The sequence below is a fragment of the Amblyomma americanum genome, chromosome 7, assembly GCF_052857255.1.
Source record: "Amblyomma americanum isolate KBUSLIRL-KWMA chromosome 7, ASM5285725v1, whole genome shotgun sequence".
NCBI lineage: Eukaryota > Metazoa > Arthropoda > Arachnida > Ixodida > Ixodidae > Amblyomma > Amblyomma americanum.
Window position 1 is genome coordinate 32,412,813 of NC_135503.1, and position 19,869 is coordinate 32,432,681.

The 19,869-nt window shown below is 46.3% G+C and overlaps 2 protein-coding genes across 5 annotated transcripts in view; both read right to left on the bottom strand.

The window, feature by feature from the left end:
* Positions 1–4,652, bottom strand: part of LOC144098813 (uncharacterized) — a 31,116-nt gene extending 26,464 nt beyond the window's left edge. Inside the window, exons 1-2 of one of the 3 annotated variants that reach the window (XM_077631700.1) lie at positions 4,496–4,643; positions 2,686–2,852 (exon numbers count right to left, since the gene is read on the bottom strand). Coding sequence is in view for 1 of the 3 variants with exons in the window: in XM_077631701.1 (XP_077487827.1) it covers positions 4,496–4,551 (56 nt within the window). In the remaining 2 variants the exon portion in view is untranslated. Of the gene's footprint in view, positions 1–2,685; positions 2,853–4,495 lie in introns of all 3 variants that reach the window. The other 2 variants (XM_077631699.1, XM_077631701.1) reach the window with 2 other exon arrangements.
* Positions 4,653–6,981: 2,329 nt separating this feature from the next.
* The window catches only part of LOC144098815 (transketolase), a 30,291-nt gene continuing 17,403 nt past the window's right edge, over positions 6,982–19,869 (bottom strand). For both annotated transcript variants that reach the window (XM_077631703.1, XM_077631702.1), the window contains exons 5-11: positions 18,184–18,311; positions 16,922–17,121; positions 14,259–14,423; positions 13,258–13,414; positions 12,649–12,863; positions 8,608–8,824; positions 6,982–7,324 (exon numbers count right to left, since the gene is read on the bottom strand). In XM_077631703.1, the coding sequence (XP_077487829.1) occupies positions 7,152–7,324; positions 8,608–8,824; positions 12,649–12,863; positions 13,258–13,414; positions 14,259–14,423; positions 16,922–17,121; positions 18,184–18,311 (1,255 nt within the window). In that variant the 3' untranslated portion in view covers positions 6,982–7,151. The remainder of the gene's footprint in view (positions 7,325–8,607; positions 8,825–12,648; positions 12,864–13,257; positions 13,415–14,258; positions 14,424–16,921; positions 17,122–18,183; positions 18,312–19,869) is intronic.

Here is a 19,869-nt window from a genome sequence, read left to right on the forward strand (position 1 = left end):
CAGGTTTTGAAAGTTGGGGAGTCATAAAAAAATTTTGTTTTTCGGTCATAGTGCCAGCCACCCACCACGGAGTCCAACAAGGGGACGGGACAGGAACTTGATAGCAAGTCCTGCCCACGCCAGCTGTACACCTCAACTATAACCAAATATGACGCAACTCAGGGTAGTTGGTCATACAAGGTTAACCCTCGCCGCCAGGAAAAAAGGAAAAACCAAGAAGCTAGTAGGATATAGGAGAGTTGTGAGACAGAGATAGGAAAGTGAAAGATGGAGAGGAGGATAGGAAAAGGGGAGACCACACAGACATCCGATGATCAAGCTTTGATGACGTCGACCACAGCAGCTGAACTAAAGGACTGCTTCTCCCTCGACATACCCGTGCTCCTCGGTGGTCACAGCATTAGCGCGTTGTTGGACACAGGAGCAGAGTTCTTAATTATCAGTGGCGAATTGGCAGCACTTCTAAAGAAAGTTACAACTCAAGCGATTACAAGCGATTAGAAGATTAAAAGCAGGGCGACAAAGATACAAGATCACATTCAAAACTGTGATTACATAAAAGTCTGCAGGATTTCTTTTCTGTCCACATCGAAAAATCTTAGCGCCTGTAAACTGGACAGATTGACGAGTATAATGCTGCACTAAGGATAATAAGGCTGAAAGTTTGGGGGACACTAAAACTCGACCTTAAGGGTATTCCACGATAGCTTTAATGGATCCCTTCAGCGGCCTGGGATCCTATTTGCACATCACTTAGCGAACACAAACGGTGTTCTTAATTTTAATTTGTTATAATATATATATAGTTCAATGACTGATCACTAGAGGTAGCTCAGGAAGAGCAACCTAGGCTTTACAAGCCCCACTGATGGCAGCACCTGCCATTGCAGGGACTGGCGCATCGCTTAACTGCTGCACTACTGTGACAGGAGTGGAACGCCCAGGGATCAATGAAAGTAAAATGGAAAATGAGCAATTCCACATATGTGTGCATTAAACCACTGTTGCTATCCAAACAACTTCCATCCGTAAACAGTGGATTCAACCACCAGAACCAAAGTAAAAACCAAAATGCTAGTGCATTAATTCGCATTTCGCCTAATTATACTCCGTTTCAAACATAGCAGGCAACGCTGCAGAGGCTGCAGAAGTAGTGCGCCCATGAAACCATATTACTCCGCCACGTATCATCCGTTCTTCTCGAAACTTCGATGAGTGTTTGGAAGAAAACTAAGTGCGGTATAAAATGAAGTGGTATCACTGAAAATCATGGTCGGAGGCGTTCAGTGTTCCGACCCTTGGCTATAGTTTCATTAAGTGCAAACTACTTTTAGGAGCGGATTGAGTAAGAGCGATTTGCCCTACCAGCCATGTATCATACTGCCACATGCGATTCTTATTTCTCGAAGTCTCCGAGTCGCAGGGTGAAAATCCGGCAAGCGGTAAAATGAAGTCCAGAAGGTGCCAGTCACGGCACTTAAGCTTTTCACGACGAAACATGCCTGTGTTCATTTCATTGCAAGGTGAAATACACTTTGGCTGAAAACTTAGCATGCATGAACAAGCGCGCTAGCTTTGCCATCATTGATTGCTATGTACGAAACTGGGTATATGCAAATCGACTGTGAATTTCTTTCTTTCATGCGAGTTTGTGACCTCCAGCTACAGTAACTTTCATTTTAGACTTTCCTGCTCACTAGCTGCTTTTTTGTTTGGTTTTTGGTTTGCCAAGAACAACCCATACTCTTAACTCACTAGATACACAGAAGCCATCAGCTTCAACAATATTAGCACAATGATGCGGCTGCTAAGGTTTTTTACTTCATTGCAGCTGGTTTACCAAGAAGCATGTCATAGCTCTGCCGTGTGTTCTGAATTAACTTGCTTGTTAACGTCGAAGCCATTTTTCTATTATGCTAAGGACAAACTGGAACATCCTCATACTTATACGAATGCATTTCTGGCAGTTCTTTTTCAGTAAGCATGAAAATTTGTCATGGTGCTGCTGCTACATGCATGTTCTCTGCCGATGTGCTTGAAGCTTTCCAACTGACCATTCTGAGCCGATTTACCCATTGTAGCAACATCAGTACTTTTTGGGAAGAATACGCACTCTCCTCAATGCAGATAATTCAAGGCAGGTCAGCTGAAAGTGCACTTTTCACAAGGCATGGCGTTAGAGCACGCACTACATGGTGTGAAGCATAAAACAAAATAGAGGTGTGATGCCACTTTGAATTGAACAGCACCACTGGTTCGGATTGAATTAATGTTTAAGGTTTTGCAAAAGTTGCCACAGGAAAACAGATCGAGGATCGAGGGATGGAGGGTGGGCTTTGAAATATCGGCAGATCCCGTCAAATTCACCTCACCAAAAATGTATTTTCGTGAGAGTGGTACTTGTTTTTGAGCTCTTCGTCCCCATGCAAAAATTTCCTTCAAGAGCTAGCTAGTTCAGTCAGACCCATACAAATTTCTCAAGGAATTTAAGGACTGAATCCAAATTTAACCAGTTCCAAAGGCCCTTAAAAATCTTTCTGAATAGCCCTTTTTCTCAAATGAACAGCCCTGGCTGCTAGACACTGCAGTCGAGGTTTGTGTATACATCATTCGTAGCTCACTAAACCTTCGATTGCTAGGTTCTACTCTTAGGTTCATCACGAAAATTAGTGAACCTAAGCTTACCGCATTAATCAGCGCAGGTTGACTGCCATTAGCGGCCGAGATGTCTGGAGCTGCAGGCACATTTTGACGCTTCACAGGCGACTGTCCAGCTGGGCGTCTCTCTCTACGCTCACTTGCATACTCGTCCTTCTCCCGCTTGCAGTCTCCACTCTGTTCGACTGCATTCCCTGCACACTTCACTGACTGGACAGCCCGCTTGCAGGCAGCAAATAAGACTGTACAGTTCCTACTCTTTCCTACTCTAACCTTATTCACAGTCCAGACCCTCTTTTGGTTTTGAGTAAAGGAAAGGCACATAACTGGCTCATTCTGTGGGCGGACACCTGAATCACACAGTGACAAAAAATGAGTAGATGCTAAGGTAGTGATCGAACTGAGTGTTAACACATCTAACATAGGCTGCCAGTTCGAATCCCTGCCGCGAGCTAGGCTCTAACTTTACTAGTAAGTTTATGCTGCACGGAACGCTGAATCGTATGACATCAGCCAGAATATTCTACGGCAAACGGTTGGCCCACTAATTTTACACGAATGTCGGGACTAAGTGACCAGACTTTGACGCGTGCCAGACAGGGATATATATGCGGGATCAACGTACATTAGTTTCGAGTTGTGGTGCTTGGCATCACGCTGCCGTCTATTATTTTATTCCATTATGTAACCACCTCGGTTAGCATAGCAACCACTTGGAGGCCGCCATATTAAATCCTATCCGTGGAATCAGCATAACTCGGAGGCTCGAAGCGCGAACAGTAGCGCAGCCCTAAGAAAGCGGAAGGTCGAAAGGCGGCTGCCGCGGCCGGGAAGGACGGGACTAGAAAGCGTTGTGCACCACAAGAGACGCACGCCCCGATTCAGCTAGAGCGTTGTTCTGCATCATGGCCTGCCCCCTGTCAATACTTCCCGGCATAGTATATAGTGATTATTTATTTAAAATAACAAAAAGGAAGGTAAAAGATGTTTGCTCACCCCGGCATCTGCCATCACTAAACGGCGGCACCTGAGCTGGGGTAGCGGAAATATAGGATAGCAGGCAGTTTGAAGAAGTGAAACAAAAGAGGTGAGGGGAGTTCCCGGCATAGTCCAGGGCCCGTTTGCTTGCAGCGAACCAGACACTATTCTTCGCAGTTTTTACCACGTTGTTAATAGTCTAGACCCTCCGCTGGATTTGAGGACGGGAAAGGCGCATAACTGGTTCACTTTGCCGGTGGACACCTCAACCGCACCGCGAGAGAAAAAACACGCTGGAATACACTGGAACACACTCGTGTTTCTCCCTCACGGCACGATTGAGGTGTCGACAGGCAAAGTGAGCCAGTTGGCGTCTTTCCTTTCGAATAAGGTTTGGTTTATGGAGGTTTAACATAAAGCGACTCAGGCTATGAGAGACGCCATAGTGAAAGACTCAGGAAATTTCGACCACCCGGGGTTCTTTAAACGTGCACTAACATCGCACAGTAGTACACAGGCCTCTAGAATTTCGCCTCCATCGAAATTCGACCGCCGCGACCGGGTTCGAGCCCGCGTCTTTCGGGTCAGCAGCCGAGCACAACCACTGAGCCATCGCGGCGGGGTAAAGACTGCGAATAAGGCTAGACAGAATCTTATTGGCGGTCTAAACATTCTCTTGGCTTTGAGAAAAGGTAAGACGCATTTCTGGCTCACTTTGTAGGTGGTCACTTGAACCGCGCAGTGAGAAAATACAAAAGCAGCCCGCGTAGCGTTACTGCTGACGTTGTCCCCCTACATGGCTTGTAACAAAGCTATTATGGCTTTCGCTGTGAAAGTTTTTGCAGTGAATTGGGCTCACCTTACGCAGTTGGAGAGAACTCCGGAACTAGGCAGCAAGAATAGTGTGCCCGTCATCGAAACGCTGGCTGGAAACGCCTTCGTTATCCTTCGTCCCTTGCTTCGTCTCTCTGTAAACCGCCTTCATGTAAGGCGCCAAACAGGACAACAATTGTTTCAATGTTGCCGCTAGCTTTTAAAGCAGCCGCTAAAAGTAGCAGAAAACATAAATTTAAAACAAAGAACATCTTGCACACGTCAACCTTACTTCCACATGTTTTTGCGCTTGTGATCGGAAATCTAAAATAAAATTTTGTTTTATTTTTATTTTAATTATTTTATCGCTTGTTCGTTTCGAACAGCTGTCAAGCGTGGCGGTCATGATTCGGCAACGGCTCGTGCGTGTGGGTATACTGTCATAAGGGTGTCTATTAACTGGAGGGAAAGCTGGCGACCCTGCACTACAGTGCCTAGTAGTAGTATAATATACTGGTATATTCGACGCCATGCCGGGAAGATAGAGGCTACGGACCGACTATTAAAGGGGGGGGGAGGGTACTGTAAGTTTACTGAGCTGCAGATCATACTGCGCATTGAATTTCTTGGTTGTTCGTTTTCATTAATATTTCATGCGCTTTATGGCGGTGAGTTAAAACACCACGTAGCACAGCTGCATAATTATGTTAACCGTGTGGATCGGGATCGGTCACGATGTGAAATTCCACAGGTAGGCTTATCAGCACACCACACTTGATGAAAACGATGGCCGGCGAAAAGGCACGTTTTTTGGAGCGAAAAGCTTCACTACGCTAGGTAAAGCAGTCGTCGCGTAGACCGGAGAATGACCTTGAAAGACCTTCAGCCCAACCACGTTAGACATGTATGAGCGTATGTGGTACAGTTATGGCGTCGAACCATGACCTTTGACGTTGGGTGACCTTTCGGTCGACCTTTGATCTTAAAAACAGCCGATGGGGTGATGTGAAGCCACGCGATGACATATCCGATGGGGGTGTTCCAAGACCATGTGCTACCATGTGCCACGTGGTTATATATAGAACGGCTGTCGCGAGCGTGTAGCGAAGCTGCCATGGACGAGCCTCAGACGCCTAGCAAGCGTGCTTACTTTTCGCTGAATTCGAGGGTTAGCCATGTTAAGTCACTGCCAATTTTCTTGTTTGATACTTCCATAAGGTGTCTTGTATATTATTATACTTGACGTCCACAGCCGTGACACTAATCATGTCGCCTACACAGCCATTCTCGCGTTAGCTCCGCCATCTTGTTCCGGTCAAAACCCAATTGCGGTTTCAGAAGTGGGTCGAGTCGAGGTGTCACTAGCAGGGCAAGCGACAGTAAATATTGAAGCCCGTGCACCTCTGAAGTGCGCATAACGGAAGACGTGATGGCCAGAAGGCACCTGCCGCTAGGCCAAAAAAAAATAGCGTGGCCACGTAGTTTCGTCTTCCGAGCTTCGTTGCAAACCGCGGCGATGAGCTATCGACCGCGCTTTTGCCTGCCGTCCGATCCCAACTGCACGGCGCTTGTTGTTGCCTGCCTCTGTTAAAATCACGCATACCTACGATGGGGCACAGACTTTACTGCTGCTCAGTTAGGTCCAAGGGCACTGGTTAGTTGACTGAGGTAGTTGGGAAGTATTGTAATATATAGATTACGCAGTAAAACTCAGTGGTTTCAGGCTTGCGGCATGCCTCTTGATGTTGGCACTGAAGGAGAGATCTAAACAGTAAGCAAGCCCTAATCGAGAAAAGGGAATCTCTAAATTAAACTGCCCTGAAACCAATGCGAGAGTTTTGACACTGACTGGCATGTGCCTGGTAATTTCATTTTCTTTTTAGATGCAGTCTTGCCGTCCCAACACATGTGTGTTCCGGTTGCTTACGTTTTACTAGCGGCAAGCCGAAACTGCAAGCTTCGCAGGGACTGTTGGTGCAATGGCGCATCCTGACAAAGCTTCAGAGCATATTCGGCAATTCTTTTCATGTGCCACGGGGCATTTGATAACTGGAATTCCAATTCCTTCGAGTCCAAATTAATGAGTTGCAAAGGTGACAAACTGTTACAGGTATCAAGCCATAAACATCTGTGCTCATTTTAAATGTTTTTTTTAGTTTCTGCTTCCGTTGCAGAGACCAAACAAGACTTTTGAAAGAAACAAAGAATGTTTGCCTATTTATCTTTCAAAAATTTGTTTCAGTTGGCACAGTTGCTTATGAATGTACCTTTTCTTTTTTCTAGCGGGATCTACAGCAAACCAAGCAGATTTAATTGCAGAGGGCATCAGGCTTGAAATGTCAATGGTACTTACATCAAAGTGCATCACGTAGAATTTAATAAGCATGCTGCACCTACAGGTGAGCATCTCTGTACCAACATACTGTGCTACCAGACACTAACAGCCCAGATGCCACCAGGTTTGCATGCCAGGTTTCCACTTACTTTTGATGCGATGTCTAGTAGGTCAGATTGCAAAATAATGTTACGCAATTGAAAAAATGAACAATTTTAATATAAAATGCACATTTTAGACGTAAACAAGCAAAGCTCCAATTAAAAATATATATTTGAAGACAGCAACAAACATGGGTTATTTTAATGCAACTGGAATATTCAACTTTGTGCCAAATGATCAATGTGCATGGAATTTACTCGACTGTTCAGAGCTTGAGAACTTCATGAACAGCCTTGACAATGTGCTCAGCATCGATTCCGAACATGCTCAGCAGTGCAGCTGACGGACCACTGCGAGGGATTCCACGCACTGCCAGGTGTTTCACCACTATGTTCCTCTCTTGGGCCACAGCCGAACTCACAGCATCCCCAATGCCACCTAGAAGAAAGATGCGAACTGGTGAGCTTCAGGTATGAAAGGTAACTGATAGGAAATGCAGTACAGCCCACTTATGGCAGCCGCAGTAATAACGAACACTCACACCTTATGAAAGAGGGCAGTGATACAATCGAAATATATGTATTAAAGCAATGGCACTATCTGATATGACGAACACCACTCTGGCAGAGTGGACGAGGAGGCACAGTAAACTTTTCCCGCTGTCTAAAATCTGTTCCCGAGAGCATGGATACCGAACAGCATCTGTTGGCCCCCATGGCAGCCTCCTCCTTTCCACTGGAAAGAACGTAGTACCCCAAAACAGCAATTAAAATAGGCAGGACGTGTACAGTGCCGAAAAACTGAACTGCTCCGCTGTCACCAGCAAGTCTCACAAGTCTCTGCTTTGGGAGCTATGTTCTCATATGCTAAAGGCATGGCAGAACTGCAGAAATGATGCACGACTTACTTCACTCGATGGGAATGCCAATAAGAGTAAATTTAGAAGACCAACAGCAATTACACAGGACTTGCTTGGCCGAGTAGCTAGTTGAGTTTGGACTCGACAGGGAAAAAAAAAATTGGTATGTCCTGCTTGTGCTTGGCAACTGTGAGACACGCCAGGTGCTGTTGTTACAGTCTGCGGTCGCCATGCTCTTTTGCTACTGAATGTGGTGTGCAAGATCTAACCATTGGATAGAGGCATCAAAGGCTCAAGGTGCCCATCCAGCGCATGCTGACAGCAGTTGATATACCATATGCTAGCATCCTGGTTCGTACTGCTGTTTGACACCTTGGAAATGATTAACATTGCATGGACTAGACTGAATGTGGACTGCATTACTAATTGATTCCATAAGGCAAAATTTGAGGCTGGAAATAACAGAAGCTTTCGAACAACCACTTAATCAGACTGTGCGAATTTGCAGCAGCAAGTCATTTGATGCACAGCTATCTAGACATCGTCGCCTGAAATGATTACACCGGTTCACTCGACGAAGAAATCTCCCGAGCCACTGCACACAAGTACAAGCACTACTGAACTGCCAGGCATACAGCGACTATGACAAAGGTTGGCCTACCACCAGTTGCTGTAAATTTCAACGTGATGCACATTTTGTTATTTGCTAGATATGAAAGCAGCGTTTTCAGTTAAGTAGCATCTTTGTCGTTTGAACGCAGCAGTCCGATAAGGCTAACTTCCATTTATTCTCAGCGTCCTTTTAAACAGAAAGCAAGCAAACTGAAGCATGCAACAGTTAAAAGCCTGCACCAATACCCACCTTCAGGATAATGATCCTCGACAACAACGATGCGGCCGCCGCACTCTTTAGCATTTGAGACAATGGTCTTCTGGTCAAGGGGCTTCAGGCAGAAGATGTCCAGCACCCTCACATTGATGTTGCTCTTCTTGAGGGTCTCTGCTGCACTCAGAGCTTCATGGAGGGTGATGCCAGCACCGATCAGCAGAGCCTTGTCATCACCACTTTTAAGCACCACCTGCAAGAACAACAGCTTTGTTGAGATTTCAGCGCTCTAAACGGGTTCACTGAAGCTCAAAATGGTAGCGCGACTCTTGGCATTGGCATCGGTGCCTAACGTCACACTAGACAAGCATTGAAGCTATTCCAACATGTTCCTTTAAAACAGTGTGTAAAGTTAGGCAATTGGAAAGAAAATCAAGCCCTGAAGCTTTCTGTATTGAGCAAAACCACAGTAGCCCTGGGTGGAATTAAGCACCACAGTAGCCTAGGGAACAGACTTTCTGTACAAAATTGGCAAATTTGTTAAGATGCCATCTGCCCTCTTCAAAGTCTTGAGTACTTGAATTATTGGCAGAACGCCAATATTTCAATATATTTGCTCTAACCCAACCACGGTGAATGCACTATAACAATGCCAAGAATCACTCATGCAACTTGTCCATTCAAATGTCTCATCCTCGCAGAAGTCCAAGCAGCAGCAAGCAGAAAAAGATTGACTATGTTAGTCAATCTTGGGGCAGGTAATTGTGAACAATTATGCAAGGCAATCAGCTCACTATTTGCGCAAACAGCAGGACAGTACAGCATCTATCAGCGAGATGCACCAATTACATAGGAACATGCGTAATACTTTAGTGATTTTAGCCACATTAGTGATTGATGTATATGCAAGCCTAGAAAAGGGGGTGGCAACAATGGGCTACTGCCTATGTGAAATGAACAAAATAGAGCACAGCAGTTACCACTGTGTTGATTGCTGCTGCTGTGCACAAGTTTCAGTTTGACCAAGGACTGATGCTACTAACTCAGCAGCCGAAATTCCTGCAATGAGGCTTTTGTAATAAAGGAAATGCAGATAATCAGAACTGCCACCTGCTGATCATTAAGTAAATACAGCTTTCATCCTGAAACACCGTGCACAAAAAAAAGGCTAAATACGAAAGGATAGAACTGGGCTAAACCTTTTTTGTTTGCGTGCCGTTTCACAATTCATACTAATTGGCCCAACGTTGGATGTCACTGAAGACAGCTTCAACCTTTGATATTTTAAACCTTGACACTCAACTGCTGCATAGGTACTCAATAAATGAGCACAAGTTTTCACGGGCCAAACATGCCACCGTCTTAACTAGCAACATTGTGCAGACATTAAAGGACCACTGACCACCCTCTGGTCGCGAGGCATCATCCCCAGGAAGGCGCAGGGACAAATGTTTTTTAAACGACTCATTAATAGCATAGTTACAGCCATCGCAATCAAGCTACTTCGCCATGCTCCTCTCCTTCCGTTCTCTCCCCGAGATTTTTCTCTCTTGCTTTGTCGAGTAGGCTCCGCAAGGGAAATTCCCACTTCCTCCTCAGATGTTAGCAGGAGGCATGGTGTCTGGTAGAGTATGTTACGTGTCTACATCACAGCCCCGCCTTGAAAAGAATTCTGTTCTTGCTTTTTGCTACCCAGGATATTTCATGGGGGCCGGGGGTCTCACAACAACCTAGCTTGCTCCATGGGTCTCCTTGCGGTGTTTGGTAGCAATTTTTTTTCTTTGTCCTTCCTCGCCCCAGCCTCCTTCAGATGCGGCTTCCAAGGAAGTAGCCTTGGATCGTGGACACAGTCTTCCAAAGTGAAGTGTCTTCCGTAAGCCACCACATTCTTGACCGTTACGTCTGGAAGGCCAATGCGTTGGGAGACAGACACGACTCGAGGCAGAATCTTCTCTCAATGTGTGCCAGATCGTGGTTCAACTCTAGAGCTGCATGGACATCCAACGATAAAACATCGTCGTTGCATTTTCCCCATACACTGAATGATTGAGTGACACGGTCGGTTGGACCACCTCAACTTGTTAGAGAGCGCATCTTTTCGTACATCTGTTTTTGTCAGCGACATGCCCAATCAACGAGCCTCCTTTTCATGCATGTATTTTTTTGTGAGGCCTCCCTACCGTTTTACGACCAGAGCGGCGGGAGTCGCTTTTGTTTGAAACGCACAGCGAAGTGTGGACCCGGGAACAGTCCGGCATTTCTTGGAAATGCAAGTTTGTGTTTGCGCTTCTCAGTGTGTGCTTAGGTGTTCAATGTGTTTGTGTCTTTTCTCTGCTCCCAAGTTCATGTCTTTCAACGGGGCCCAGAAAAACCAGGTCAATGGCAGTGTAGACAAGATGGACGAGTGAGAAGAAGTGTGTGTGCGGAGCGGTCGAGTGTGCGAGAGAACTGCTCTAAGACATACGACACGGCACATGCACAGAACACGTCGAAGCATATATGAACTGGCACGAGTAACTAAACATCGTTTTTGTGGGGGGGCTTGTATGCATGTGCGAAAACTGAAGGTGTTACGGAAAGCGTGCGCACAACGAGCAGACGGTGCGACGAACTGGCTACGCCGACCTGTCACCCGTCAGACAGAACGACGCAGCAATGGAATGCCTTTCACGAAGATTTTCAAGATGACGTCAACTTGAAGGCTCAGGAACCAGATTAGAAGATGAGGATGTTGGATTCTCGAAGGAAAGAGCATACGGGCTGAGATTTGAATTTTTGCTGCTTTTCGGGGCGCTCAAAACTAATATTTTGCAGAGGTTATCTCCAATGCCTCATCTATGCAGTGGGCTTGTTTGTCTAAAATGTCCAGACCCCCGGTCAGTGGCGCTTTAAGCGGGGGGGCACGGGTTTTGGAGCTAAAATTTATTTTTTTCGCATAGAGCAATGAAAATTTGCATGCTTACTGCAAACTCCACTGAATGCTTAAATAAAAATATTAACTGAAATACCTTCAGTACTTTTGACATTTTTATATGCTTCAATGCTAGAAAGCCTGGCATGAGAACAATACCTGGTAGGTGTTTTACCCAAAGGGATGGCAGATGCAGTGAAAGTATCCAAATATATTTAGTAGCCCGATATTTTTGTACACAATGTTACATCCATGCCTGCATAATGCCCTCAGTATTGCCATGCCAAGTTAGTGAGATTAAAAAAGAAAAAATATAGCAACATCATGCAAAAAGAATTTGCAAGGAACCCTTTCCAACAAGCTACATGAAAAGTTGAAGCCATTGTCGTGCTACCCTTTCTGCAAGCAGGGCAGTCGGATAAAAAAACACTTGGGAAAACCGACATTGCCAAGGAGATTTAAGCCAGTTTTTTTGCTACCTACGGTCAAACATTTATTAACTCACTTCTGGGCTGGTTTGAAAGTTTTTCGGGATATAATTAGAAAGATTTCATAGATACAAAATGTGTTTTCCAAAAATTTTTTTTCAGATTTTTGCAATTTAAGCCAGAGTGGAATGCCATAGCACGCAGACCTTTTAATTGCCTCACCTAAAAAGGTTGCAAGAATTTTTGCCTCTCTCCCAAGTAAAGAAGCGACAGCAATAGCAGTACTGTAACATATGATAAGTCCAAAGCTTGCACAAGTACTTCAATCCAAAAATAAAATGCAAGATTAGAACTAGACGCCAACCAAAATAGAATATTGGTTGGCAGCAGTTTTCTCTCAACTATTGTTTCAAGAACCCAACCAGGCGGATTTTCGTTGAAGATGTTTTCATAGAAATCAAGACAAGCCGTTTTTTTATTTTGATGTTGTACTTGAGATCTTGTAACTGGAATGGCTGTACTAGACTCCACAGAAGACAAAGTGAATATCGTTTACTAGAGTTCTGCAGTGAAGCAATTTCAGTCAATGCTAGTTGGAAGTATTGATGCAACTGGAATGCAAGACCAGATTCAAACACTTAAGGGTGGGATGGACCTGTAACAACCCAACAACCACTGCAGAGTGAAAAAAAGTATATAGACATATATATACACATATATATCTGCACAACTGATTACCTTGCTCATTCCAATCTCGAAATTTTCGTTGTTGGGGTAAATGACAGCAGTGTTGGGGCGCGATGTCCGGATGAACACTATGCCCTTGTAGTTGGCTGCCAGTTCACAGGCACGCTCGCAGGACACTGCATCGCTTGGGTAGAAGACCACGCAGCCGGGAATTGTCCTAAACATGGCAAGATCTTCCAATGCCATCTGGGATGGCCCATCTTCACCTGGTAAACAGCAGGAGGAAAAGGGAGAACAAACAAGTATCAGACATGTTGCACAGTGGCAATACGTTCATAAGAGCACCGGCTAGACCAGAACAATGAGCAATCTTACTGCCAAGCTTACAGCTGAATGCCTAAAAACATGTAGATTTCAAATCAAAATGTGAAGCCGGAATGCAACTCGTCACAATAACTTTACAGCAAGAGTGGCTCTGTTAGGTTAATTCCAAACGCTAGCTATTGTGCACTGCTCTCAAGTTTTCTTAATGCTACGACATCAGAGAGAGCAATTAAACAAAGTAAATTACTACTGTACACAAGTAAACGTTAACTGTTTTTGGGCAAACTGAGGCACCCACCTAATTACGAACCCCAATGCTCCAGTGGAAAAGCATACCAATAGAGATCCCAGCATGAGAACCGGCACACTTGATGTTGGCCTGAGAGATGGCACCCATTCGCAGTTGGTCGAAGGCACGAGTGAAGAATGCTGCAAAGGTGCTTGCAAAAGGGACAGTCCTTCCTCGGCATCCACAGCCAATGGCTACACCAACCTGTGGGCACAAAATTGGGGGAGCGTGTGAACACTGGCTAGACTTTTCCAACTCCCCAAAGTTTACTGAATAGGCAGAATTTTTGCACATATGCACACAGCAAAATGTGCAAGAGAGTATTCCAACCATCCAGGATAAGTGATACCCGACCACCATAACTTTAGTTGCACCTGCCAGTAATTTGGACCAAACTTGTTCCATGGAAGCCTCTCGTTACTTTCGGTGCCTTTGAGTTCCCCAAATAACTGAATTCCTGTTTTAACTCAAGCCAACCTTTCCTTTATCCATTATATTTTAGGGCTAATCAAACTGCAATTATAGCAGACTTTCTTTACAGCCAGTGATTAATTGAATTTGGGCATTTCTTTCAGGGGTGATTCTACCCCACTAGTTTCTTCCATTTCCTATTCAAACCTAGGATAATTAGAGATATCATCCTATGGCCACCACATCTCGCATCGCCTAGCACCTCCACAGCCTGCACGATGCCTACATGGGTGCACAATACTGTCTATTTCATTCATGCATCCGCATGCTCTTTCGCATGCATGCTAGGCAGGCAGTGATGGCAGTCAAGAAATGAGAGTTCTCAGCATCTATACAAACTTATTATGGTTTCCCCAAGGATAAGAAGATTGGGAACCGTAGAACTAGAAAGTGCTCAAATACTTTCAAAAGGTGGCCCAGCAGAAAAAAAAGCGAAAAAATAGTGAACAGAGCTTTTTTTTTTCTTTGCATATCTCAGCATTCAAAGACAGTTCGCACATCGATACCATGCAAGTTGTTGATATGTACTTCAATATTAGTTTTGTTTGAAGAAATCAAGAGAAGTCATGTCACTCACCAAGTTTTGCTCAGCAATGAAACACTCAATGAATCTGTCTGGGTGAGCCTTCTTGAACTTGTCTGAGAATGTAGAGTTCTTGGTGTCGCCATCCATTGCCACAACTCTGCTGTTGTTGGTGCCGAGCTTAGCCAGGGCAGTACCGTAAGCAAGACGAGTTGCAACCTGCAATACGAAGACAAAGACAAAGCGGTGCCTTGCAAATTAAATTTCAGATTACGGCTGCTACAGTTCACCGTCTAACCAGCAAAACTATCATAAAGTGAACACTAGTTAGGATTACTGTACCGAGCCATTCTCAAGAACGAAACGCCATAAAGGAGTACAGACACCAAGCTTTAGGGTGAGTTCTTGGAAATAACGCAGAGATGTTATGCACGAATACAGATGTGGTATGCTCCCAAACCCGGTAAACAATCGGGAATTTAATAGCTTCTCTCGTGCTGTTTCGGTCTTCACGGTCAAGTAATAGATGTGATGTCAACTCTGACTTCAGGTCGTAGGGGCATAAAAAAAAACAAGTTTTGCCTCATTTTAATTCACTTTAGCTTTTACACCAGCTTGCCCCCTAAGAGTGTGAATGATACATGAACAAGCAGCTATCATATTGAAGTTCTTATATGTCCCAAGGGACTTGAAATCCAAGTTGTCATAGCCACTGTTTGGCTGTCGAGAAGAAATTCAGCTACAAGTTATTAACCGGGCAAAGGCAAATTCCATGTAGAGAGATTTTTAATAATAGCCATTGTTGACTCGAACTGTCAAAACTTGAATTTTTATGAGACATGACAACTTGAGTATCATGTGTGTCACCGCACATCTCCAATGTTTTTAATGACAATGATCCGATATCTCGATCAAGGCAGTGAAATCTAAAAAAAGCGATCAGCCAGAGGTTTATGTGGGGCCCCCATTGGACCCGCCATGAACTAACAACGAGCAAGCATTAAATCCAGGGAGTCAGAATGTGCATCCCTTACTGCAGGCTTGTGCCACATCTTAGTTTCTGCAGTGCCAGTCCTAACCCGTGTACACTGCCTTTGTTCACAACTTCATGCTTGCCTTCTATCTCTGCCATGAATATTTCAGGCTCCCATGCTCGGAGTACACATACCAGCACAACAACAGCCATGTAAACTGAGCAGGAGCATGCAAGGTACAGGTGCTTCCAGCTCGCAAGCGCTGGCAGCTCACATACAAAGCAGCCTACCATATTTACACGATTGTAAGTCGACCTATTTTCCAAAATTTGAAAATCGCAATTGGAAGGGGGGGGGAAGGTCGACTTAGAATCGAAACGAAAACATGGCACTCTAAGTAAAGGACAGACAAACGAGATATGGGGCATGCTACAGCGTGTTTGCATTTTTGCTGTGCAGCTCTGTTGCATCGCTCTTGGTGTTGCTTGAGCAGCTGCTATGTCAGCGTGCAGAACTGGCATCCCCTCCCCCGGTGTGTGGAGGGCGGTGGTGGCTATCGATAAGCAGCAAACTGGCACCCCACACTGCCCACACGTGACTCCCCACGGCGGCCTGATAACAACGCAATCGCGTTATACGGGAAGCTCAAGAGTCTTAATGTTTTCTTTTTACTTTCAAATTCGTGTTCGGCACTCAAGGGAGCGTTGATAGAAGGGCCGCTGTTCTAATCGAGGCAGCGCCCCCACTCTGAACGGCAGCGGCGCCGGGGAGTGTCGGTAGCCTACGGAAGAGCCGACGCCATTCACATGTAGTTTCTATTTGGCTCTGATGCATTTCACTACTGCCGGCCCGATAACGCAATCGCGTGCTACGGGAAGCTCAAGCGTCTTAACACATTTTCTTTTTAGTTTCAAATGCGCGCTCGGAGCTCAAGGGAGCGTTGATAGTCGATGGAAGGGCCGCTATTCCAATCGAGGCGGCACCCCCACTCAGAACGGCAGCGGCGCTGGGGAGTGTCGGTAGGCGACGGAAGAACCAACACCATTCAAGCGCTGTTTCTCTTTGGCTCAGACACATTTGACTACTGCTGGCCGCGTTTCACACATTTTTAATGTAGTGCTTCATCTTTCGTCATTTGTGCTCCGGGTTCGGAAAGCGACCAGCGCTCATCCACGGTTACATTCAAGATGGCTGTCATTCTTTATGCCGAAGAAACGACCAACTGCACGCCGGGCCATAAGTTTGACGTTCGCAACGGGTGATACAGGTGCGGCAGCTGCAGTGAGGCAAAATTTTCAGCTGTTCCACACAATGTCGTGAAGTGGCTGTTTGCAAAGTGCGGGATTTCGCTGCACGACGATGTTAGAACGATGAGCTGTGGGACCGCAGCAGCAATCACGACGGCAGCGCTAATGAGGACGATGGCACAAGTGTGGACGAGTAATCTAGTGACTAACACATTTTCGTTTTGTTGATAAGCCAGCTTAAACAACCTCGAAGATTTTTTTTTGGGGGGGGTGTGTCTACTTACATGAGAGTAGACTTATAATCGTGTAAATACGGTAGTTTATTTCCATCAGTTAGCCTGCCATGTGGCCTTCCCCAACAGGCATGACTGAATAGAGCTGCATTTTTTTTCACTGCACGGCCACGCCATATATAAACGGCCCGTCATCATCTCCCCCTCATACTGCTCCGATTTAGTGTCAACCAAAGAGGGTGATTAAAACTAGGAGGCTTCACCTTGTCTCCAAGCTTGTAGTTGGGAGGTTCAGAGAGGCGGATGTTTGAGAGGTCAACCGGAGGGGCATCTTCCTTCTCTGGCCTCTGGGGTGCTAGCTTCCATGGTCCCTTGCTCACCATCTGCTTCTCCAGGGCTTCAATCGCAGCTGCTGCTTTGTCACCAAGAGGCTTGCCATGCCAGTTCTCAGCATCTTCAATGCCTGCAACAGAATGTGTTTTACATTACCATGTTCTACACTGTCAATTGAAGCAATACAAGGGTTACGACTGATGCCGCAGTGAAGGGTTCCGGATTAATGTAGACCACCTAGGGGTTTGCAACGTGCACTGACATAGTAAAACACTAGCATTTTTGCATTTAGCCTCCATCAAAATATGGCCGCAGCGGTTGAGATCAAACACCAACGCCTGAGCCACCGTGGCAGGTGGCTTTACACTTTCATGTGTCAATATATTGGTCATCAAAACCAAGCATATACACAGTGCCAAAAACTTCAACCTAGAAAGATGCCGATTCCACATTAATTATAGGTGACAGCTCACCCCAACATGAGTCTATGCCCATACCTAGAGTGATTAAATTTTTATTTAGTGACTACCCATACCTACTCTGTCAACCTGGTAACGAACAAGACGAGATTGTTCAAGGGTAGCAATCCGTTTACACAGCTGCAATTAAAGAAGCATAGATCCCGAATTTTGGGGGGAGAAGACTAGCGTAGTAGGGGGTGGCAGAAAGTTAGGGGGGCGGATGAGATTAAGAAGCTTGCTGGGATAGGGTGGCCGCAAGTGGCACAGGACAGGGTTAACTGAAGCGATATGGGAGAGGCCTTTGTCCTGCAGTGGGGGTAGTCAGGCTGGTGATGACTAAGGATATGCCAGACCAATGGCTACCACTGCCTTAATCATGGGCATCTCTTTTGTGCACTGTCAGAAATCAATATACTCAGTGAAATTACGAGTGATGCTCATTTGCCATTCATTACGTGCCTCCGAAGGAAAATTTTAAAAGGCATCAAATACACATGGTCTTCTACGGAAATTTCCAAAGGGAATAGCTATTCTTTTGATACCCATTATAAACAGTTTCATCATAGCGGGGATTGATTGTACAGCCCCACTATAATCTTTCAGTCTTGTGACCTGACCCCTCAAACCCAAAACCATCATTAACTGTAATGTTGGAACAGAATATCAAGCCTAGTAATAGATAGCTTTCAGCACCGAAGAATGGGCCTGCTGCATGACAAAACCCAACATACCTGCAAGGCCTTTGCCCTTGTAAGTCTTGCAAATGACAGCAGTGGGCTTGTTGCGAACATTGGCACCATCCGAGAAGGCCTTGCACAATGACTCAACATCATGTCCATCGATGACGTAGGTGTTAAAGCTGCACACCATTGAAGAGAATTAGAGGAAGCTGTAGAGGCGAAGCTGATGCAGCTAGGTACATTGTACCACTCCAGCAAGAAAAAGGGGGAGGGGGAAGCAGGCTCTTTCTCTTTAGCTCCTGAAGAACAAGATGCCCTTGCAGTGAGAAAATGAAGAGAACATGCTGCAGTTATATTTATCTTTACTGGTGGATGTGGGATGTGTGTGTGGGATGTGGTTTCTGCAGAAGGACGAATCCCAGCATGAAAACGTAACAAATGTTTATTCCATTGCCGATGGCAGCAGACGAGCATACCGATGCTACGCTAGTCTCGGAAGGCAGAAAGCGTTCTTGCCAGTCGGGCAACCTGTTTTTGTAGCCAGTCTGTGACGCATGTTTCGGGTGACGCAGCAGTGGCGCTGTGTTTTATCGAGAACGCAGTCCGGCGTGTGGCTGTGTTACGCTGGGCTGGATGATAACAAGGCGGAGGCTGCGCAGAAATATGCGAAGAGCGTGTCGCCACATCACCCGCCTGCGGAGTGGAGAGCCCTCAGGGATTGTAAAAATCTGTGCAGCGTATCCGGCGTCCATAGCGTGTAGTGACAGAAGCAGGCTGCAATGTAGGGGGTGCACTGGTATTTCCTGGTTCGGCGGAGTCGATGTAGGCTGGCTTCAGCCTGTCGATAGAGACGTGGACATCGTTCCCATTAACGCACAGGGTGAAGGTTTTGTTGTTGCGACGGAGAACTGGGTAGGGTCCGCTGTAAGGTGGCTCGAAAGGCCTGCGGATGGTGTCGTCGCGAAAAAAACTGTGCGCGCAACTTTGCCAGATCCTTGAAGACGAAAGGGGCAGTCTTGCAGTGGTGAGCTGGAGGTGACTGGCGGAGGGCAGCGATGGTGCGTCGGAGCCGGGCGATGAAATCGGTGGGATCTGACATCGCGGTGGTGGATGGCGGTGCAGCAAGAAATTCACCTGGGAGACGGAGTGGTTCCCCACAGACGAGCTCTGCAGGTGTAGCCTGAATGTCCGGCTTGAAGGTGGTGCGAAGACCCAGGGCGACGGCTGGGATGGCTGCCAGCCATCATGTCCAGGTGGCACATGGCTGCTCTGAACGGCTGGTGGAAACGCACGATCATCTCGTTGGCGCAGGAGTGGCAGCTGGTGGTCCTCGAGCGCCCGAAACCGATGGTCAGCCCGAGGAGCCTGAAAAGATGCGATTTGAACTGTCGTCCCTGGTCGGTGGCGATGCGGCGAGGGGGCCCGAAGCAAGCAATCCAGCCGGCGAAGAAGGCCGAGGAGACGTCTTTCGCGGCGATTCCCTCGAGGGGCCATGCCTCAGGCCATCGAGTATACCGATCGATGGCGGTGAGGCAGTAGCGATATGGTTCAGCTGGGGGAAAGGGCCCTATGATATTAAGGTGGACGTGTTGAAGCCGACCAGAGGGCTAGGGGAATGCTCCGAGCGGTGAAGTGACATGCCTGGCAAGTTTAGCACGCTGGCACTGAATGCAGGAGCGCGGTCAGGGGCGGCAATCCCACTTGCATGGAGGGCCAGACATAGCGGTCTGGCCACGA